The sequence below is a fragment of the Athene noctua genome, chromosome 13 (genome assembly GCF_965140245.1).
Source record: "Athene noctua chromosome 13, bAthNoc1.hap1.1, whole genome shotgun sequence".
In the NCBI taxonomy this organism is placed as follows: Eukaryota; Metazoa; Chordata; class Aves; order Strigiformes; family Strigidae; genus Athene; species Athene noctua.
The window spans coordinates 21651810-21674895 of record NC_134049.1 but is presented as its reverse complement, the minus strand read 5'-3'; the positions used below and the strand labels follow the sequence as shown (position 1 = coordinate 21674895).

Genomic DNA, 23086 nt, shown 5'->3' with positions numbered 1-23086 from the left:
ACGGAGTCCGCCGTAGGGGGCGGTGCGCAACGCTGGGCAGCTCCGGGGTGGGGAAGCTGCTGATTGGCTGGTGCTACCGTGACGAGGCGGAACGACCCAATCGGCAGCCGGTTGAGGGTTTAAAGGCAGGGGCGCGGCGGGGGGGCCAGGGCGCGGCGCAGGCCGGCACCGGCGGGTCTGTGCCCGCGAGCTGCCTTGTAATTAGTGACACGCAATTAGGCGGTTGCCAGCCTTCCCCATGGAAGGGGCGTCCTGGAAACAACCCCCCAGGGCAGGAGGGAGCAGCTTTCCCAAGCCGAGTCCCATCCACCACTTCATCTTGTCACCCTCTCCCAAAAAAGGAGAAGCCACCACCCCTCCCACCACCAAAACCTGCGCCAAGGCGCCAAGATTTTCTGACAGGAAGCACTGCTTGGGTTCTAAAAAAAGCCAAGTTACCATGAAAGTCCAGAAGGGCTGCAAGAGCCACATACCAGTCAAGCTTTCCTCCCTAACAGTTCTTAAAATGGTCTGAACAGCGCAAGGCAGATTTACAAGGTGCCATTACATGATCTGTAGAGCATTTACCCAAGTTTTAAGCAGGCAGCTACAGACCTAGTTTGAGACCAAAATCATGTATTGCACAATAATACTTTGCAGCAAGGAGATGGACAGCCCACCCTGAAAGAAAGCAATGTAACATCTTACAGTTTTTAAGCTGAAGTTTATTTTCCTACAAAGGAGTCAGTTGTGACAAACCTAAATGTGACAAATCTAACTTTAGTGTCATCCTATCAGTGTTATATAGGAAAAGTGAACAATCCTCCAGCTACTCCCAGGCCCAAGAGCCACAAGGAGGAGGAGGAGCAGCTAGCCAGCCACAGGAAAACTACAGCCTAACAGGCCATTAAACTGTACATGTCACTACTTGGTACCTCAACAAATTAGTTAAAATAAGTAACAGTCGAACAATTCTGGTCCAGCAGGGGAGGAGGTTGCCCCAGCACATATCCCAGCAAGGACGGCCCTCAGGTGACTGCCAGCAGTCCCTCTAGAAGCACTTGCGATGGACAATGGAGGGGCCAGACTCATCATACTCCTGCTTGCTGATCCACATCTGCTGGAAGGTGGAGAGAGACGCCAGGATGGAGCCGCCGATCCAGACGGAGTATTTACGCTCCGGTGGGGCAATAATCTTGATCTTCATGGTGCTGGGTGCCAAGGCTGTGATCTCCTTCTGCATCCTGTCAGCGATGCCAGGGTACATGGTGGTACCCCCAGACAGCACGGTGTTGGCATACAGGTCCTTCCGGATGTCCACGTCACACTTCATAATGGAGTTGAAGGTGGTCTCGTGGATGCCACAGGACTCCATGCCCAGGAAGGAGGGCTGGAATATGGCCTCAGGGCATCGGAAACGCTCATTCCCTATGGTGATCACCTGCCCATCAGGCAGCTCATAGCTCTTCTCCAGGGAGGAGGACGATGCAGCTGTGGCCATCTCCTGCTCAAAGTCCAGAGCAACATAGCAGAGCTTCTCCTTGATGTCCCGCACAATCTCTCTCTCGGCCGTGGTGGTGAAGCTGTAGCCCCGCTCCGTGAGGATCTTCATGAGGTAATCGGTTAGGTCACGGCCAGCCAAGTCTAGACGCAGGATGGCGTGGGGCAGCGCATAGCCTTCGTAGATGGGCACCGTGTGGGTGACACCATCCCCTGAGTCCATGACGATGCCGGTGGTGCGGCCAGAGGCATAGAGGGACAGCACAGCCTGGATGGCTACATACATGGCTGGGGTGTTGAAGGTCTCAAACATGATCTGGGTCATCTTCTCCCGATTGGCCTTGGGGTTCAGGGGGGCCTCAGTGAGCAGGACAGGGTGCTCCTCTGGGGCAACACGCAGCTCATTGTAGAAGGTGTGGTGCCAGATCTTTTCCATGTCATCCCAGTTGGTGACAATGCCATGCTCAATGGGGTACTTCAGAGTGAGGATGCCCCTCTTGCTCTGGGCTTCATCCCCCACATAACTGTCCTTCTGCCCCATGCCCACCATGACACCCTGGTGCCGTGGACGGCCCACAATGGAGGGAAACACAGCACGGGGGGCATCATCACCTGCAAAGCCTGCCTTGCACATACCAGAGCCATTGTCCACCACAAGCGCAGCAATCTCCTCATCCGCCATGCTGACCAAGCCTGAGATGAGTAGGGACATGGAGGTGTCAGAGTCCCTCCTCAGAGGGAACAGAACAGGAACATCAGGGAGCCCTAACATTTACCCCATGTGCTATAAGCCTGAAAGGATTTAATACACTAGGGAGCCCCAAGAGCGGCACTGAGGGGTCTAAGCTCAGAGAAGACATAAAGGAATCTTAGGAGTTTGCCTCACAGAACCCCCAGGGAAGCACAATACCTATTTATTTTCCCAAAGCACACATATATATATATGCAGCCCATAAGAACAGAAGCACAGACTCTTTCCCCTCCCTCCCTCGGGGCCTGAGCAGACTAGTAGGGACACCCCAACACAAACCTCCACATACACCATTACCACAGACCCGAGGAAACAAAGAGCAGCCCCAATATAAACCTCCCCCCCTCCCCAGCCTGAGCGGACAGCAGAGACCACTACCCCCACCCTGAAGACGCGAAGGGACGGAGAGGGAATAAAGCTGCCGCCTCAGCCCTCACCTGCGCGCGGCCCCTCCGCCCCTTGTCGCCGCCTCACCGACTGCAAGGCCCAGCCCCGCGCGCGCCCTTTTATCCTCCCGGAACCGGAAGCCGCCCCTTGCCTCGCTAGTTAATTGGTTGTCTATGACTCGTGGCCCCGCCCCTTTCCCTTCGCCGCTTCCGGGTGCGGGGCGGTTGCCCTCGTTCTTCCGTTGCTGAGGCCGTACCCGGAAGTGGGGCGGGCGCTTCCGTTGATGGGCACTGCCTCCGCCGCCCCGTTTCCGGCTGGGCTGAGGAGGGGTGGCGCGGGTGTGGGGGGGGAAGGAAAGAGGTTGTGTTGCGGGCGGAGCCGAGGCGGCCGCGCACGGGCCGGCAGCGACCCGCTCCCGGGGCCCGCGGGAGGTAACGGCCCCGTTCGCCCCGATGGGGAGGGGACGGCGGGGAGTTTGGGGCGGCTACCGGGGAGGAGGGGGGGGCGGGGAGCGGGTGGTGCCGGGGTAGCTGAGGAGGGAGGGGGCGCTACCAGGGGAGTGGGGGGGGCGGGGGGAGGGTGCTGGGGCCAGGCCTGCACCGGGGGCTGGTACCGAAGCGGGAGGGGGGGTGGGCTGGAGCTCACCGGCTGCTTAGACGGGTGGGGCCGGGGGAGCGGGGCTGGTCGCCGGGTACAGCCACCCTTCCCCGAGTAGGTCCCCTTGGGCGTGTGTGGGGGGTGTTTAGTGGTTTCGTGGTGGTTACGGGGCAGGGGTCTCCGGTAAAACCGGGCGGCGGCGGGGGGAAGGCGTTGGTGGAGTTGTTTACTACCCCGGGAGACCTCTCCCCTCCTCGGGGCTGGGAGGCAGGCTGGCCTCGGCTGCTTATCTCACGCTTTAACTCTTTCAGGTGGTTTCCACTTGGAAAACCTCTTTCCCAGCGTTGTTGGCACGGAGGCAGGCGTTTTCCCAATTACGCTGGAAATTGAGCTAGTTAAAAATTCAAATCAAGGGGCTTTTTAATTAAAGTGCTCTCCCAGGGATTAAAAACCGCACAAAGGCTGGTGCGTGAGGACTTGAAGGTTTAACTGAATCCTTTCACTGCCTTGGGTGGGAGAGGCACCAGAAGTAAGCTGAGGGGCAAAATGGATGTTAAAACCTGGAATGGTTTAATGTTATTAGTCTAGTTGTGGTTATCTTAAAACTCTGTCCTGATATTGTGACTTAATTATTTGCTATGAGCAGTGCATCTCCTTGTTGACTTAAAACTCACTGTAACGTTGGCTGCTTCTCCCCATTAACATCGATACTCGCTGAGGGCAGGTTTGCCCTATCCAAATTCCGTCTTTTTAGAGGCTGTCGAGGTTTGTGCTGATGAAAACCCTCGGCAGCCGCGCATAAATCCTGCACTAACCTGTCACACGGTATTGTACCTGAACTCCGGGAAATACGCGGGCGCCGCATACCAGGGTGTTGCTGCACCTGAGGTGTGTTTGCTCGACACGTTAGCCGAGTATCAGGTCATTTATTATCGTTAACGTACCCGAGGTGTGTATTAACTGCACGCCCTGCTGAATATCCCCCAGGCAGGAGAGGTGACACCTCACCGGCCTCAGGTGCAACAATATACAGCAAGGTGTGGGCTGTAGGTGCTCTAGCCTGGTTTATTGTTGCTGTTGCGACACCCGCACCAGTTCATTGTTGCTTTACTGGAGGAGTGTGTGTGTGGAGCTAGGCCAGATGGTGTATTGTGCCTTCTGAACGAGTCTAAGACTCTTTTCAGCTGCCAGGTAATGCATTATTGCTCCTGACATTCAAACCACTAATCCACTTTATATTGTTTCATTTGCAAGCTAAAGCTATGCCGCTGCCTGCTAGATAAAAATGCAAATGCACCAGCCAGGCTTTTCATTTTGGTGATGGGCTGTTATTTAGCACGGGAAAGAGTTTGCAGAGGAAAAATGAGTTGGGCATCGTAGCTTGCAGGCGCTTTGTACAAGAGTCGTGGTCTGACCACCTTAAAGGAAGACCTGGAGTTGTGCTAGGGGTGCTGGAAGTTGTCTTTCACTTTTAAAACTGGTATCTGGTAGGTTATTTGTTGTTTTAGAACAGAACTGTGTCTGTTTTGAAAATGTGTGTTAGCAAAACAGTCTTTTTTCAAGTATGTGGCTTGAATAGGACAGTGCTGGTTGTAAACAGGGTGGTGGGAGGTGGCCAGGAGACTGTAGCTTGTCTGTAGTTGGCCTTTCCTTTGTTTCTCTAGGCTGACTGTATTTTGATATCAATGAACCTTGAAGGGCATCAAGTGAGATGTTTAAGCATCTTTTTACATTAAAAAAAAAAAGCAGAGAAGGACCATCTTTGTCAGCAGTTCCAGTTTGTGACACAAAGTCCAAAATACACATGCTGATTTTAATAGTTGGGGATTAAAGGTGTAGTTGTCTTTCTAGGATTTACTGTAGATCAGAGCTGTGTTTCTGACTGTGGTCTGTTCTGTTGGCCTTTGCTCAAGAGGAGGCTAGTGCTGGCTCAGCATGGGCTTGCTGCAGGTCAAAATGGAGAGCTAGGAAAGCTCCCAGGTCCTTCAGCTGGGGAAAATCGAAGGGAGGCCGTGCCTGGGGCTTGAGATACACTGGCAACTGCGGGAACCAGGAGCAGGAGTTAACTTGGTGCTCAGCAGTCTGCTCCAGGCTACAGTGATCTTTGCTTTACTCTTGTCTCACCCTAATGGGGAAAAATAATTGGCCAAATATAGGGTTTTTTTAAGACAGACATATAAAATGTAAAGAATTTAGTAACGTAATGAAAGCATAAAAAAATTTAGAGATAACTGGTGTGCGATAAATTCCTGCCCATTTTTTAATGGGAATATGGTCGAACTTACCATCCCAGCTATCTCCTTTTAAGGTAGTATTTTCAGAAGCACCAAACTCTAGATGTTAAACCTAACATTTCAAAAGGAATTATTTAGGAAGCATGACAAAAAACTGAACTGCTGGGACCGTGGACAAAGGCATTTCAGATGCTGTCTTTGGGGTATATGAAACTGAGGTTATAGCGAATGTGTTCAGCTTGAAAATACAATTAAACAGTCTGAAAATTGAATGCAAGTTTGAGCCTGAGGCTGTTAAACATGAAGCTGATTGTTTCACGGTCTCCTGCACAGGAAAGAGTATTGGCTTTGCACTCTATTTATCCTCTTCCTGGGGAAAAGATGAAAGCATTTTATATTCATACAGACAAATATTTGTCTATCTTTCAGATTCTGCCAATCTCCCAAGGTCGGGGCTTGAACCCTGCCAGATAAAGTCAAAAACGCCCCCCTCTTTTCCCAGCCATGCAAACTGCGGGATGAAGCTGGAAGCTGTGGTCGAGCAGCTGCAGAAGCAGCAGCAGAAGCAGCAAACACCTCTGCAGATGGATTCCAGGGAGAGACAGCAGAGGCAGATGAGAGAAGCCCAGCTGCTCTACACCCAGCAGCTGGCCGTGCAGCAGGCTGTCCTAGCAGCCACATCTGGCAGGGCTTCGGGTGGCTCTGCTGTTGGTCCCTTGGCCAGAGGCCCGTCTGCAGCCGGAGCTACGCGGGCTTTTGATCAGAGCAGCATGAATTCGGAGCCAGAAGAGGAGGAGGAGGATGAAGAGGAGGATGAAGAGGAGGAGGAGGAAGAAGGGGCTTTGGAAGGTGTCGATCTTGAGGATGGTGCTGATGTGACTGGAAAACAAAGCTGCTCTGCTCTGAAATATTTTCATGCTCCCAAAGTTGCCCATCACAACCAAAGAGTGGCCTCTACCTCTAATCCTCTTCCAGCTTCAGGGCACCAGCGGGGACAGCAGGGCAAAGAAGAACAGGGTAAAGACACTACTAAGCAACCGTATTGCGGTTCCCCGTCTGGACGCCAGAACTGGCGGTTGGACGAGCAGCTCAAACAGGTCAGTGTCAACGTTACTTCCTTCTGAATAAGAATGACCATGGTCAGTCAGACTGAGGATTTCTTTAGCCCAGTGTCCTGTTACAAGCACTGGCTGTTAGCAAGGGTGTTGGAGAGAGTACAAGAACCAGGCACGTGCAGAGCGATGCTCCTCTGGTGTACGCTTGCAGGTTTATTATTTTAGAAAGAGATTTTGTAGAAACTTGATTTGCTTTACAGATTCAGGTTTCCAGCTAATGATATAGAAACCCCAATCTGTCAGAGCCTTTGTAGGGAGGTGAAGGCTTGATCTTTGGCATGTTTATTTTCTACCTCAACGCTGCTGTGCCATTCAGAATGGAACAGGCTAGTGTTATATTTATTTTTGGTGCAGACACTTGCCTGCTAATGTCTCCTTCAAGTTATTTCACATACGACATCTATAACCCCTTTGTAAGACCCTCAGGATGCAATGACTTTGGATTTCTGGTTGGTGGTGTGGGCAGGCAGGGAAGAGTGTGTCCTACCACTGATCCTGCGAGTAAGCAGAGCCACTTCATATTTCATGTGTGGGAAGGAAGGAGCTCACTTGCTACTGCTTGGGTTTGGTAGGAGGTTAATTCTGTGTTTGAAGAATTAGTACTCCTTGTAGATAAACGCTAGAGGAACAAGAATTCTTTTCTTTGTTGTGAATAGGTATTTCAGTTAATGTAGTACTTGTGTGCTGTTTTGTTACACAGCTAACTTGAGTACAGTTTCAAAGACTTTTACAGCATTTGTGTATTGAAATTGAGCCAAAGGACTGCACAGTGCAAATAAAGAAGAAAAAAAAGTTGGATTTAATTGTCATTTTCTGCAGATGTTAGCATGAGTGTGAACAGGGTTAGATTTTGCTTTAGGTAATTCTCTGAGCTAAGAAACCTTGTATTGACAAACACAGCGCTGTTTTCCTTCCCTCCTGCAAACTCTATGAAGGAAAAAAGCTGGAGATGCCTTGTGGCTGGTGAACCGTAGGTATTGGAAAGTTTGCTGTGTGTGCTCAGAGCAGGCTCTCCCCTTAGCTGCTGGTTGTGTGCACAAGATGATTTGTTTTATGCTGTCACATGGAGTAGTTTGAGGAGGAACTGCCAAAGCCCAGCAAGCTTTATTTCTTCTCCCCTTCCATTTAGTGTGGCCTGTAGGCCCCTGCCCAGCTGTTCCTGCAAAACTGTACCAGTTTGGTGTTTCTACACCAAGACCTGTGGCAGGAATTCCTCTGAGTTGCTGGGTGAATGGCATTTGTGCTACTGGTGCTATAAAGCATGCTGGCAAAGCAGCCTTGGTGCATGGGATGCAGCAGGCAACCCATTGCTGTTGTCTTTTCTCTGTGCTTGCTCCTCAAGAGGGGTTGGGTTGAAAAAGAGAGTTACTCAAGTTGTTGTAGGGAAGTGAGGTGGGTATGGCGGACAGGGGATGGTTGCTGGAGAAATTGCTTCAGAATTTACTGGATTGGAGTGACTGGCAAAAACTTCCTCTTTCGGGTCTCTGGGTGGAGAATAGTAGGCAGGACTCTGGTGTTAGAAGGATCGCTTTCTCTTAAAAAAAAAAAAAAACACCAAAAAACCAATAAATTTAGCATTAGTCTTTATTTCTGGCTAGGCCGGAGCTAACAAGTATGTCATTGTGCTTCTTTCCAATACTTGGTTATCTTGAGAGTCTTGTGAATCTTACTGAACTAATAGGCTTGATTCCTAGGTCATTTGCCCTGTTCTGGGAAGACAAATGGCTATAAGCATGCCAGATCTGGTCTTAGTTGATGTGGAATAGCAAAAATAATCCAAAACAAACTACTTTTTTACAGTTGGCATACTGTGCACTAATACTGATCCAGTTACACTGAGCCATTTCAGCAGTAATCAGGTATATTGGTAGTAGATTGCAGCTTAGTCTGAGTTTAGACCCACTTACTCTGGAAGCCAAAGTGCACAAAACTTCACCAGGAAGCAAAACTTAAAAAAAAAAAGAAAAACATGTTGCTGCTGTGTTAAAGTGTGTTTCACTGCTGGGAAGACAGAAAGTACAGCGGTAAAGAAAGGAGTTAGCGACTTCCATGGACATCAAGTTAGGGAATAAACTATAAAGGACTGTCAGGTACGTGCTGTGCTACAACCGTTGTGGGTGGTGGGAAGGTATGGCAGAAAGTTGTCCCGAAATACTGTTTCCTGGTAGCGTCACTGAAGGTGGAGTACTGGGCTAGATGGTGTGCTGGCCTGGCAAGGCCTGGCTTACATCCAGAGTCGTGCTGGTGATCGCTGTTACGAAGGTGCTATGGTGTGCTCAACAGCCCATAGTGAAGTGCCCAATATTAGTGATGCTGGTGCAGTATATTCACCTTGAGTAGGGTAAATATTGCAGATCAACTTGTTTGCATTCACCAGTGGAGTCTGCATACCAGGGAGTAAAAATTTAACTGCGGTATACCAGTTCAGAGCTGGTGAGCTGGGAACTGCGTGGAGGTAGGAATAAACCAGGGAGCCAGACAAGAACTGCTAGCTGGGGTAGCAGCAAAGGGGGAGAAATGTGTGTGCAGCGGTGGGCTGTCCATGTAACTCTGTATGCTAAATGGTAGCATGCTGCCCCAGTGCAGACCTTGCTTGAAATTTTTCATTTCAAGGCTTACTTTAAAAATACCGGGCTTTTTCTTGGTCTAAAGTGGTTGCGTTAGGCAGAAAAAACAGAATCAAATGCAAAAGTGCCTGTATTCTCCAGGTTGTTTTCAGAATGATTCCTGAACTTGTCTGGTTTTTAGCTTCTGTTGAGATGGTGGCTAATAACCAGTTAGTGTACACTGCTTCCAGCTAGCTCTGCTCTGCGAGTATTTGTGGTATGCATTATGACTGTTGCTTGTGAAAGAGGGAGAAAAAGTCACTTCTATTTCTTTTCAAGTGTGGATTGTTCTTCTGAAAGTGATGCCTTTGGACAAAAATGTATCTTGAAAATGTAAGGCTAGGATTGCCTGGAAGGCTTGTGGTATGAAGATGGCAGAAAGATAGAAACTACCAGCAAGATCAAGCCCCATTCTGTTCAGTCCCGGACAGCCAAGTAAATAATTGTAGAACAAGCCGGCAGACAAAAGAGCTGGCTCAGCTTATGACACAGGGGCGGTGGGAATCCTGTCAGCACAAAACAACAAGGGAGTGGAGTTGCTTGTCAGGGAGTTGCAGTCCCGAAAGAAGAGCCGGGGGGGGGTTGCGCTCAGCTTGTTCGCTCCTCGGACTTGCTCAAATCCCTTGCAAATCCATCACGGCTCCGACAGCCAAAGGCTCCAGCAGCCGTCCTCAAAAAGGGCGTTGTGGGCTGCCTGTCTTTGAAGAAAAATGAGTTTTTAATTCCGCGGGTGAAAATGTTGCTTTTAGCAGATGGTTGGGTGTGGGTCCTCGTCCCGCGGGTTCTCGCATTGCTTGGCGATGTCTCTGGTTACCTGGGAGAGCCGTGCAGGAACGGCAGGACCACAGCCGCCGTCATGCTGGTGCTGCTTGCTCCTCTTCCACCCGAGGCTGGTGTGCAGCCCTAGTATGAGCAGTTTTGTCAGGCTCTTACCGCAGCGCACACATTAGTACGTGCATTCCTTCGTGGAATGTAAAAATAAGGCCAAGGTTTTCAGGCATCAGCTGATACTTAATGCCTTCTTAAATACAGCAAGGTAAGTCTCCATAAAGCAGCTGTCTGACTTTTAGAGAGTGGCTTGTGGTCTGGTTTTTGGGGATGTCTCATGTTCGATTCTCAGAAATCACCAGTCACTCCTGAAAATCCTGACCTAAACTTTTACAAAGGTCATGGTGTTTATTAAGATAAGTCAGCTTAAAATAATTACTTCGGTTTTGCTCTAGGGTCTAGGAATGAGTGGCTGAGATTCCATAACCTTAAGTATGTGCCTCAAGTGGTGTGTGTATTGAGGTATTGCTCAGGAGATACTCATTAATCCAGAGGGGGTGAAGGTCCCAGGAATAAAGAAGTTGCATTTCACACGGTGCATTTTTTTGCCTCCTAGTTATTTCAGATATCCAGGGCCCAATTCAAGGGTTGGAGTTTTAACTCCTTATATGGATCATTGGGTATCTTTCTTTTTATGATGTAGTGGGAGGAGAATGCTTCATTAATAGCTGTGTTAGATACTTGTTTTTTCTTTTACTGGAAGCTGTTTTCTGTAAGAACAGATTCTAATTCTTAAATTGCCAGTTGCTGCTTCTCTTGAGATTCATGGTTTAGGTTTGTTTTGATGAAATCTTCATCCCTGCTTCTGCCATAGCACTTAACTTGGTATTCATACTCATATGTAACTTAAATTGCAGCATCAGTGGTTGGAGCAACTGATTTTTGTTTAGTACACCGAATAATGTATGAGAGAGGAGAACCAAGTAACTGCTTGTGATAATGTCTGTAGGCAGCAGCCTGCAAACAACTTGTGTTAGACATCAGAGAATTCCCTCCAATCTTCATCTCAGGAGGCAGTTCCAGAGGCTTCATCAAGGCTATGTTATATTGCAGCAACTGTGCTATATCTGGAGCAGAGCGAGGAACTCATTTATATCCTGGGGAAGATACGGCCCATTTTAGGATTGGTTTGAGTGTTAAATTTATCTTTAGGAATAGTTGCAGCTTGTCTCCTTCAGTGCCAATTTATAGAAATTCTAGCTAACACTGGAGAATGGTAGGTGGAAAGAGCTCAAATGTGTTGTATTCTTGCACTTCTGTTTTTCTCACTTCAGAGTAAATCTGAGACTCATGTGGCAGTGAGAATTTCTCTTCCCACAGCCATACAGCACTGAACAAATCTTGTCACATTTTAGTTAATTCCTCTGAGTATTTGTGAATAGGAGTCATTCACAGAGAGTCAAACTTTTCCTTAAGGATAAGGAAGCAAATTCCTATTTTGCAAAGAATTGTGTTGATGCTGCAGTCACTAGGTCATGGGAGCATATAAAGAAACGTAATAAAAAAAGTAATTAATCTGTTAACTTCAGTCTGTTCTTTTTGTTTCCTTCCCCATCCTCCCTGCCATTCCTGAAATCACTAAAATGTTTTCAAAACCTGTCTTTGAAGCTTATAGTTATTGAATTGAGCTCTGTTATTAGTAAGACTGGGAAGGGTTTATTCCAATTTCAGCAGAGCTTTACCAGGCAGCTTGTGCACACATAATTATAACTTGGTTCTCCATGCTTGAGAACTTGCAGCTCAAGGCAGTAGTCCTGATCTTATCAGTGTTTTGTAGTACAACAGTTTTCTTTATAATAGCATCTGTTTCACTTCCTAAGGCTTAACTCTACCCACAAAAGGAATTTCTGTGGATTCTCTGATAATCCTGAAATTGCTGCCCCTGTACCTTTTCATTGACTCAGTGCTTTCAGTTAACCCATGGGGTAGGGGAGGGGCTTTCTTTTTCACTGCAGCATTTAGCCTAGTCCCTAAGTGGGTATTTCAGCAGATTTCTGCCCTAAAACCTCTCAAAACTGGAGGTCTGCAGTAAGGAGGTGGGGAATGATGCAGTAGAGCATTTCATGCCAGAAGTTTTTTTCCACTTTTACATGTTAAAGCTTTATTGGGTGTTCTCCAGTTCAGAGTTTGCCATTTGAATACAACTTTGTACCCAGGACTTTAGCTGAGCCCCTCTCAAACACCTGTATGAAACTGAGGTGAGGGAGAAGGGAATGGTCTGACACAGGATCATTTCGAAATCCTCATCAGTGTCCCTGTTTGCACACTGAGTGCAGTTGTGCAGGCACAACTGGAGAAGGAGATGATGAGCTGCTGTTCTGTTTGCTTTAATGCTTCACTTCATTGAGCACAGTTTTGATTCTTTAGTCTCTGAGGGACAGATGTGTGAGGTGGTCATACTTGAGAGGTAGGTGTCCTGCAGAGAGGGGTTTAGGCTGCTTGTTTTTAAGGTTTTTGTCCTTTAAAGAATGGTCTGCATGAAGCAGAAAGCATTTGTCATCTCCTTTTCTGTCTGCTTGGCAACTCAGGGTTAACTCTGGCTTTTGAATGTGGGATTGGAAACCAAAATTGCTCTGGACATCTGAGCTTCCCTCTAATAAGATATTCCAGGTGGTTAGGGAGTAATCCTAAAATAGCTCCAGATATAATTGCTTCTGAAGCCAGGCCTGCAGCCTCTCGGGGAGGGGGCAGTCTGGGGGGCTCTGATGGCCTCTTGAGGTGTGTCTGTAGCGTGGGGAAGGCTCCCTGGCTCTGCCCACAGCCCGTGAAGGTGGCCAGCCCTTCACAACGCCTCTGCCTTCCCCCTCCTGCTTGGCATCGGGGGCTAAAGCACAGCCAGTGCTGCTTTTCTGCAAGAAACCAGATAAATTCTTGCCCGTGGTAACGCAAGAGCTGTTTGTCAAACATCAGCAAATTCCCTTGATACAGAGGGGTGGAGGGAGAGGCAGGACTCTCCCCAGAGAATGACCTGCCTCTCTGAACAGTGTTTTTTCCTTCCTGCAACTATTGCCTGACTTACACAAAGGTCTTTTAATGACTTGTGAGGATATATTGATTTCTCAGGTTCCTGCTGTTCATACGGAGGAGGGCTTCTCAGCATAGGGTAACTTTGTTTTCCTAGGAGGAATGGAAAGGAAGCTTGATACCAAAGCTCCTGCTGAGCTCTCTTGCTGTGCAAAGTGTAGTTTATTCTGCGTATGGAGCACCTCTTGCTTCTGTAGCTTCCTGGGGCTCTTTACTGATTTACCCGTTCCAATTGTGCTCCAGTTGGTGTTCTGACTGCTGCCAATATTTGGTATCTTTGGTTGTAGCCTTGGCACGGACCCAGAGGTTTTGGTGAGCGGAATAGTCCCTCAAGATCAAAGCTGAGGCCTGGGAAAGTGCCTGTCGGTGCTTGTACTCTGTTCTCTGAATAAATAAGGCTTTATTCCCCGGCTGCTGAGCAGACATTTCATGCTAGCCTGAGACTTTGCTAACTCTGCCACCCAAAACAAACCTGTGCTCTGTCCTCATGTCTCCACAGCCCATGTGTTGTTTCAGTGCACCCTTGCTGATTTACACCACGGCGGCTTGCACCAAGGTGGATGAGAAGCACTCTCTTTATCTCTTCTGATAGCTTGACATGGGGAGTGGTAACTGGCTTTAAACCTTCCCAGCTATTGCAGGGGGAAATGCTAATGCTGTCCACTGTCTCTCACCTCGGATTGCTCCGTGTCATGCCAGGTGATGTCCATCTCTGCCAATTTTCTGGACATATGGCAAAACACTGATGGCTTCAGCTAGCTTTAAGCTCCTTTTCAGTAGCAAGGTGTAGGGGAGCATTACTTCTGTTCTCTCAAGCATCTCAGGATGTAGGTATGGGAAGTAGGGTGCATATATTCTGCTTAATCTTTATATTAAACCTTAATCTTATGATTTTTTTCTAATTACCCTTTTTCTTCAAATAGAACAAGTAAAATAACATCTAAAGAGTCTTTAATCCCATGGAAAGTTTTGTTCCTGGAAATTTTACCAAGTTCAAACCCACTGGCAGTAGAGAATTATCTCCTTTAAGCCTTCTTCTCTTTCCTGTCCCTGTCTTCAAATGTATCGGAATAAGCTCTCAGCATGACCAAAATTCCCTATGATAGCGAGTGTTTTGCTTCTTGGAGCACCCAGTTTAACACCACGAGCAGTTTCGCCCTCTGGATTTATAAGCAAATACAAACTTGGGAAGAAAGCAGCTCAGCCCTCCACCAAATCACTTTGCCTTAGAGTGTGGAAAGTTGAGGGTGGGAAATAGCTTCTGACAAGACTGTCTCTGACTGTTTACATAGGTTTGTTGGTCTGAGTTCACAATCAGTGGGGTTTTAGGAGCAGCTGGATGTTACCATAATTAGCCAAAAAACTGTGTTTTTAATCTCTGCTAGCAAAGGACACCCAGATGAATCCTCCTGTGAACAAAACCGGTCGTCAGATCTCTTCCTAGAGAGGGCTGGGAATTGATCTGCTGTAATAAACAGCTGACATAACAGAAGTGGCAATAATCCCCCATTAAATATCTTTCAGTTGATGGGACTCAGTGGATAATTGACTTTCCAGCAGGAATTACTGGCTCAAACTAAATCAGCAGGCATTAGGGCAGCTCACTGCAGTGTTTTTTAAAGGGGGAAATGTAGCTTTGCCTGGCCTTGACAAGAGCTATTCATCTTTCTAATTCAATGTATGTGTCACGACCAGATGACTCCGAGATTTCAGATATTAGGCCACCTCTCTAATTCGCATGGGTTTTTTTTGTGTTGAAACCTCTTGATATCTTCAGTGCTTTTCTATCTGCATTAGGATGCTCTGTGATTATCAGAACAAGGATAGTCCAAGCTACCTTGCTTGGGTGGATTTGGCTGTTCTCTTTCCTGGAGTGGCTCTGGAGCACTTGCTATACTAGACCTTTATGAAATTTATGGTTTAAAGATGCTTGAATGGTTTTTCAGAATCATTCTTCTGGTGTTGGTCCTGCTGTACAGCCAGAGTCTGCCCCTGCTGGTTTCCAGCCCCGGTGATCATTTCAAGGATGATGACTTACCAAGTAGAATAGGCCTAACTAGAGTAATCCTTTTAATGCCAAAGAAGAAGGAACCTTAATCCGGCAAAGCTGAGCTTTCCATTTCTGTGGGGAAAATCCAGATCCAGGAGCTTCCAGAATTAAGGGTCCTGGGTTGGCGAGAAGCTTTCTGGTGGGTTTATTTCCCTCATTCTTCAGCATACTCCGGTTTTGGTTTTGTAGGTGAGTGGGAGGAGGACAGAAGGGCATTTCCAAGTGTGTTTGGTGTCACCTGGTGAGCAGGAAGGCAGGATGTCTGGGTAACACCTACACCTTTCACTAGGCGCTCTAGGATGTGCATTGGTAAAATGATGGACATGGAGAGCAAAAGCAGCACCTCTCTGTTTAGGTGTTGGACCTTATTTTACAGCAAATCACCTGCTCCAGGGGGGTTAGGGTACTTCTGTTTAGCAGATGAAGACAGGGAGCTGTTGATGGTGTTGAGGACTTTAGAATGGTTTTCCTTGGTACCAAGACAACTTTTTTGAGATGTGTTTCTGTGGGGGAAAAAAAATCTTAGAGCTGAAAAACTTCCCCTACCTTCAGTAGTTGCCTGGAAGGTGAAATGGCACTTCCCATTTTGGGCTGAGTGTCAGAGATTCCAGGAAAGTGTTCTGTGACAAATGCACAAATGTCCCCCATCTTCCTAATCATCTTGGTCTAAGCCAGCAGATGCTTTGGCACATGCTTGTGCCCAAAAATACACATTTGCAAGCTTTCTGGAACTGTCCACAAAGCCTTTCCCTGGCGGTCCTTTCACAGTTTCGTGTTTCTCTCCCTAGAATGGCAACGTGACCTGGAGTGATGAAGGTGATGGATGCAGAGGAAGAGAAATTTCAAGAGACTTTGCCAAGGTCAGTCTGATCATGGGGATCTTTGGGAAGGGGTAACTTTGGGAAATCCTTCCCCTGATCTGTCACAGAGGGGGACTACAAAGTCCTCACTATCCCTCTGTTTTGAATTTGTAAGAAAACTGCTTTGTCCTGCAGACTTCTGCCCACAACCTGCGATTCTGTTGCCTTTGGTCACTGGAATATAGATTGAACTAAGACTTAATAACCACACTTTTGACATTTAAATTCTTAGTCAGTACTTTCTCCAGCTGGGAGTATTTTGTTTCTTGAACCTGATTAGCCTTGTGATCATGGATTTGAATGTGGCAGCTGTGTGTCACATCAGCCAGAGGAATTCATTTTAGACTAAGCTGGCCCTTTCTGAAAGGGTGCAGCTAATTGCTTTGCAAATACTGGTGCATTTTCTTCCCAGAGCTCAATGTGTGAGAAAGCACAGAGGTTCACAGGAGACGAGCCTAGAAAGTCCTTCTGCTCGACTAGATGAATACCAAGCAGCTAGCAGCACCTACGGAGAGGCCAAAATACGTATTTCCCGATGAATCTTTGCTTTTCTGTTTTGCTGCTTCACAAGCATAGCTACAACAGGCAAAAAATTCCCTGGAGTGATGCAGGATTCTCCCTCAATGCAAACGAGAGGAGGAATCAAATTCTTCATGTACAGCGTTGTCTTCTGTCTTATTTTATATCCTCTTGCATCTCAGTGAGAGATTGACTTCAGCCCTTTCAGCCTGTCACTTTGTGGCCTCACAGGATTCTTGATAGGTGAAAATTAGATTCTTCTGTTTGAGTTAGTTGTAAGATGACACTCATGCCTGACCCTTCTGAAAATCAGTGGATAATGTTAGCATACAGTGCCTCCCCTTTGGAATAAGCTGCCAGTGGAACTTGCATTTAAATGCTTGGGGTTTTAAGCCTTTTGTAAAATGATTTCTGAAGCAAATCGGTTCCAGGCTGGTTTCTGATATTTTTGAAGGCTTTTTTGGCTTATTTAAGAGGAGCCTTTCCTGCCAGGCATTAGTAGTTAGAGGAAAGCTTTATCCTTTCATCTTCTCCTTCAAGGGACTTGGAGTTTGTCACTTACTTGACAATCCTTGAAGGAGAGAATCATGGGGCTAGGAGAAGCTGCGGAGAAGTTTACTTCCCTGGTGCCTCAAAGGTGTGGACCACTAATCTGCCCTGACCCACTGTCACCTTTCTTTTGGTTCTCATCTTTCTTTCCAGCTTGTCTTAATAGTTTCTCTTCCCTTTGCTTTCAGGTAGTTTCAACCCCTGCTCTGTAGCAGTGCTGTTAACTGAGTTGAATCCCGCTCCCTTCCAGGTGCCAGTCTCTGCTGTGCCTGGATGAGTTACTGGGGGGCTGAGCAAGGCAAGCTGTAATGAGGGGCCTCAAACTATCGCTGCAGCCTTGGCCACCGAATTGCTCAGGAATCCTTCCTTGTTCTGCCTCTTTGCCTGTGGTCTTTTTACCCCTCCAGTACAAACACCAGGTCACTCGCTGCAAGAAGCTAGTATTATTACTTTATTTTCTGTCTTACTGTGAATTGTGCCTTCATTTTTATTTTTCCCCCAGCTCTATGAACTGGATAGTGACCCTGAACGGAAAGAGTTCCTGGATGACCTCTTCATCTTTATGCAGAAGAGAGGTGAGCGAGCATTTGTTTGAATATCGATAGGATAAAATGGGGCAGAGGGGTGCTGATGCTTGTTTTTATTCTTCCCTCCTGAGTTTGAAAGATCAAATCCAGACCTTAAACTTGCAGATCAGGTGGAAGAGCGGTGGTAAGACTTGGGATATTTGCTTCGGGAGATGAGCGCACTAGGAAAACTATCCTGTGGCTTATTTTCACAGACACTATTTCTTTACCTTCCTACTTAATACTGATGTTGTCCTTGCACTGAAGAGCCCAAGAAGCCTGATTCCCAAAGGATATCTGAAACAAGGCTGAGTACCACTGGGGATTTTCTGGTCTCCCCTTCAGGTGGCACGATCACACATCTTGTCATGTTTGATTTTGATGGCATGTGGAAACTGAGTGTGAATGCCTTCACAGTCTGCACAGAGTAGTGGCATACAATCTGGGGACTGGGAAAATAGACACCAAGCCACATTTTCCTGTAGATTCACAATGTGTCAGCTTTCCGTTTAGTAATTTTGTGTAACTGAGTGCGGAAGCACACAGTTTCTCACATTCCTCCCTGTGGTGTCAGCAACTTGCATCTCTCCTTGCTACAGGAGCCGTGATGCATGTGTGAAGTAGCTCAGCTGGGATGTCATAAAAGTCTCTTTCTGTCCCCTAGTTATCAAAGTTCTGTTCCCTCATTGCAAACTATTCATAATAAAAATGTATGTATATGTGGTATCGTATAAAACATAATTGAACATATGTGGTAAATCCTTTGTGGTGCTTTCTTCCTTTACCCCTCCAAGCATGCCAGGCCAGGCAGACTCTTCCAGCAAAGGTGCTTCTGACAAAAAGTGTTAAATTGCTCTATAGACCTTTTCATTGTTTCCAAAAAGTCTGCTGAAGGTAGGTGTGAAGAGCAGACATAAAAGGGACCCTTTGCTCCCTCATGGCATAATGGCCTCTGAGCCTGCTGGACCAAACAAGTCAGGCTTACTTATTTATAAGGGGCTGCCTTAGTGTCACAAGCAATATTTTGCCCTCAGAGTCTAATAAAGCATAAAGATGCAACATCTCAGTCTCATCTGTTTGAAAATGACCCATTTGTTGGGTTGGAGCTAGAGTCTTATTTCCAGTTGTCTTTTGAACCCTGCATCTTCAGATGCATCCCCCTCTGCAGATGACTAGATCACAAGCAGAGGAAAGGTTATCCAAACTGCAGCTATTGCAATTGCTTTCCATATCCATGTCCATTTTTCCTGGCATGGCTAGAGCTGACAGCTGACCTGTGTGAATTTTCACTCTCCAGCAGTTTTGAGGTTATGCTTCCAAGTCAATTAAAAATTAGACCCAGGTTTTGCTGATATTTTTGGCTTTTGTGTGCAGAGGCATAACCAAGCTTAATTAGTTTACTTGCAAATGTTAACCTGAGCTCGCATGTTAATGTAAGGGCTGGGATGACTGACAGAGAAGACAATAATCTGAAGTGTGTGATTGGCAGCAATAGAAACCTCCAGATACCTAGAGAGAAATCTGCTTAATACTTCAATGTCTCCTTCCTATTACCTTTTAATTATTTATAATTGACACGTTCCCGGCGCAGGGGCTGAGCTGGTCACCAGCTGGTTGCTGTAGGAGTTTAGCTTTTAATCATCTGGGCATTTCCAAGTGTATTTGTTTCTGGAGACTCCCTTGTTTTCTTGGTTGCTAGAAGGCTGAAAATGAAATACAAGAGCCCAGCACCCATGGGGGGAGATGCCATGAACTGACAGCCCTCTGCCAGAGAGGCTGGAAGTGTTTGGCCCTGCTCTGGGGAGCTGGCTAGATGGCAGGGTGTGAGGCAGTGCTATGAGGCTTGCTTTATGTTTTGGCACCCCCAAAAGAAATAGGCAGAAGGACTCTGGGGAGCTAAGCTGCTTTAGGTTGAGAGGAGAACTGAACAGCATATGTTGAGCTATAGGAGGCAGCTTCTCTTCTGTCATTAATCTGACCTGCTGTGTCTTACTGTAAAGGAAATCTTTTGACTTGGCATAGTTTTTCGGAAGCTGTATTGTCCACTTTCCCCATGCTTGCTCTCCCCAGCATTATCTACAGCAGAGCTTTGGTTTTCTTCAAGATCAACTTGCCCACTCTGTCCTAATGTGGGATCTTCAAAAATCTGTGAGCTTCTACAGCAAAGTTATAGGATACCATTCAGGTTTTCATTTCTCCTCCCCTTTCTTTACGTGCCAAACAAGCATCTGAAACCAAACAAGGCTGAACAGCTGCCTTGTTCTGAAAGGGTCCCCCAAAGATGGATGCAACCCAGGCCTCATTGCACCTGAGAGCAAAGTGCTGTGTTTCTTAGCTAGTATGTGTGAAGAGCTGGTTAATTTGCACCTTGTGTCTGAAGGGAATGGAAAGCAGCTCTGCTAATAAACATTGCTGGTGTAAAGATGGGGGATTTTGCTGTTGTCCAGAAGGAGCTGGAGAAGTGCTGGCCCTTGTTTAGGGCTGATGGATTTGGGGCACAGATTGCTAGCTGATGCTGAAGCAAAAAAAGCCTGATGTGAAAGATAAACGACAGATTTCACAGGAGCTACTGAGTAGTTGGAGGGATGAAAAGATTTGGTTGTTGGTGCTGCTGTTAGGAATGTACCTAGAAATGTGAAGCCATGAAACAGGCTTAATGCAGATCAAATGTGCAGGTCTCATCTGCCTCTGAGCACAGCAGGTTGTCGCTGAATGACCACAGCTGCAAGTGATAAAATGGCCCTTCAGTGGCAATAATGATGGAAGAGGGAGATGAGAGGAAAGCTGTAACTCTTCCTTTGTTGGATGTTTTATTCCTTGTATGTGTTTAGTTGAATGGGTCCCACCATGGCTGTGATTGAAGGGGCAGATGGGGAGAGGAGGGGAGACCAGCCGATGAGAGCAATTAGTGTGCAGGACTAGCTTCGAACCAGGCCTACAACAGGAGTGACGTGGCGCAGCTCAGCAGGGACTTGCTAGTTTGCTGTGTTACCACTTCCACCTTCTCTTTTCTCAGCTCCTCTGCAGTCTAAAACCAAAGGTTGTCTTTCCTCAGACTGAACAGGGATAAGCAGCTTCACCAGTGGTTTCCCTCCATCTCCATTGTTGATCTGGTGTCTTGTGACAAGTTCAGCCTTGATGTCTTAAGATCTGGTTTCTCAGAAACTGTATTTTTAACCTCCTGCTGCATGAGGAGCCACCTTATGGGCATGTTTGTAGTTCAGGGCATTTTTACAGGCACGGGCTGAGGCTTCTCTGCTAGTGCACTGTGGAGGGGGTTGCATTGCAGGCACAGAGGTGAGAATTGTTCTGCCTGCCACTGAGGACACTGCAGGCGGGAGCAGCTTTCTAAGTGCCCAGGCTAGAGCTGTGTCCACTACAGTAACGCAGGGTAATGTTGTGTTCCCCCATCTTTGGTATCACCGAAACCAATTGTATTACAGAAATGCATGTAGCCAGATGGACAAGTTCATTTACTCAGGTCAGACTCGGTCTTAGGGATGATGACATCTTCACTTCTTTTCAGGTCTTTCTCACCCTGTGAGCATACCCTGAAGCTGAATTTTGCCTCCATTTTTTGTGTGTGCGTGATAAAAGCTATAGGTATGATGAGTAGTAGAAAAACATAGGTGTTAGCCCTGTAGCGTGTACTAGGTAGCATAGCTCAACTGCTTTTTGTCCCCAGGTAGTGAAGCAGTGTTAGTGGCGTGATTCTTCCAGCCACTCAGGCAGCCACCGGTAATTGAGGTGACTATTCCACTAGTGCTGGTCAGGAGAGAGTTGGAGTAGTGGGACTGTTTGATCCCCTGGAAGGATCAGCAGTGCTCGTGCAAGACATTCCTCTTGAAAAGGTTTGATGGGGAAGAGATCTAACTGCATGCTATGGTGTATTAGGAAAGGCTCCCTTTCAAGGGAGGCTGTTTTGTTCATTTTAAGTACTGCCTTTGTGAAGACCTCATAAAATGACTTCAATTGTACAGCTCTACTAATTTTGTTCAAGGTTTCTGTGTGACCTTGGTTTTCCCAGATGGCTTGACCATTCTGGTTTTTTATGTGTATATACATAGAAGGGGCTTTGTAAGTCTGACCGTGTGGTTTTAATGTTTTCCTGCTGTTGTATGCTGTCTGCACATTTTAGATGTGGAAATACAACAAATCCAGGGTATTGACAAAAGCATTTACTGATGTATTCTTTTATCTGTAGGCCAAGTGGTGTTTATGAAATGTTTGTTCAGGGAATACACTTTATTCCTCTACTGATTCAATTTTGCAGGTTTCTTTTGGTCCTCTGGAGATATTTTTGAATCTGAATTAAGCAATGTAGTTCTCTAAATGACACATCGATAGACATAAATTCTCAGCATCCTTTGCTCATGCTACCTGGTTAATGCTGAGCCACAGCAAATGCTTCCCTAAATAGCAGATGATGTTCTGCAGTGGAAAATTCTCACCTGAGGCACTGCAGAGGTCTCTTCTGGATGGTCCAAATTAATCAGGCAAAGGCGTCTGCCCCGTTAGACCCTTGGATTTGTGCGCAGCTACATCTCTGCCTCCTGTACCTCCTTTGAAGAACCTCTTCTTTGGGCAACTGTCCCAACTTAGACTCAGGAAAAATGGTGACTGGTGTCTTGTGCAAATGGTAAGCAGTGGGGATCAGTGAAATACTTTAGGTTTTTACTGTTACATTGTTAGAAAGATGAAAAGAATGACTTCTTAAGTTGTAGGGAGAACTGGCATTCTGGTTTACATTCCTCTATATTCTTTAAGTAGTTTGAACCTTTCAGAACAGGGAACAGAGAAGGTACTACTGCATGTACTTAAACACTTTGAAGTAAATGCTAGGATAAAAACAGGTGCAAAGCCAAGTGCTTGGGATCTTCGAACAACTTGAATCCAGCTCCTCTGGGGATGCAAAGTCCTGCCTGTACCTGAGGTAGCGTTCTCTGTAGCATCCAGAACACTCACAGGGAATGTTTTGTCCATCAGCCTTAGGTGCCAGGTGACTAAAAGTCTCCACCAGATACATAAATAGATATTTTGGAGGAGTTTACTCAGGCAGATTTGCAAATTTTGCATATCACAGTAACTTAGAAGTAGTTATCAACAGGCCCTTCCCATAAAAACCAAACTTTCTCCCCTTCTGTTTTTCATACATCAAAACATTCATTGCAGACAGACATGAGAATTCTTTTCTAATTAGAAAAAAGTCTGAAAGTTTCCCTTTGGAAAGTTCTAAATAAATCTTTTCTGGGAAAATACCCCATACAGTACAAATAATTAATATCCCTTGGTTTTAGGCAGCTGAAAAATGGTGGTTTAGAGTGAATATTGCTTTAGCTCCAAAGAAAAATCATATTGGAAGCTGTAGTTGTAATTAATGGGAAAATAGTATTAGGACTTTACTTGGTTCTGGCTTACAGGAGATTTGTTTTAAATATAGTCAACATGAAGAATGTTTGAGCAGCTTAAATGTTTTGATATGAAGTGAGTTGGCACTGGACAAGGGTATAGAAGAAATTAA

At 46.6% G+C, this 23086-nt stretch overlaps 2 protein-coding genes across 3 annotated transcripts in view; one reads left to right on the top strand and one right to left on the bottom strand.

Annotated features, from left to right (window-relative positions):
• Window positions 1–684: 684 nt before the first annotated feature.
• On the bottom strand, window positions 685–2755 carry LOC141965508 (actin, cytoplasmic type 5). Its single transcript, XM_074917222.1, has 2 exons — window positions 2668–2755; window positions 685–2172 (listed from the first exon to the last, which is right to left on the bottom strand). The coding sequence occupies exon 2, from the start codon at window positions 2159–2161 to the stop codon at window positions 1031–1033; it is 1131 nt and encodes a 376-aa protein (XP_074773323.1). The 5' UTR covers window positions 2162–2172; window positions 2668–2755; the 3' UTR covers window positions 685–1030.
• Window positions 2756–2929: 174 nt separating this feature from the next.
• Window positions 2930–23086, top strand: part of ARID3B (AT-rich interaction domain 3B) — a 36671-nt gene continuing 16514 nt past the window's right edge. For both annotated transcript variants that reach the window (XM_074917247.1, XM_074917246.1), the window contains exons 1-4: window positions 2930–3048; window positions 5878–6545; window positions 15860–15931; window positions 17502–17574. In XM_074917247.1, the coding sequence (XP_074773348.1) occupies window positions 5967–6545; window positions 15860–15931; window positions 17502–17574 (724 nt within the window). In that variant the 5' untranslated portion in view covers window positions 2930–3048; window positions 5878–5966. The remainder of the gene's footprint in view (window positions 3049–5877; window positions 6546–15859; window positions 15932–17501; window positions 17575–23086) is intronic.

Excerpts from the sequence above, each read along its gene's own strand:
- LOC141965508 (XM_074917222.1), bottom strand. The coding sequence starts at position 2,161 with ATGGCGGATGAGGAGATTGCTGCGCTTGTGGTGGACAATGGCTCTGGT.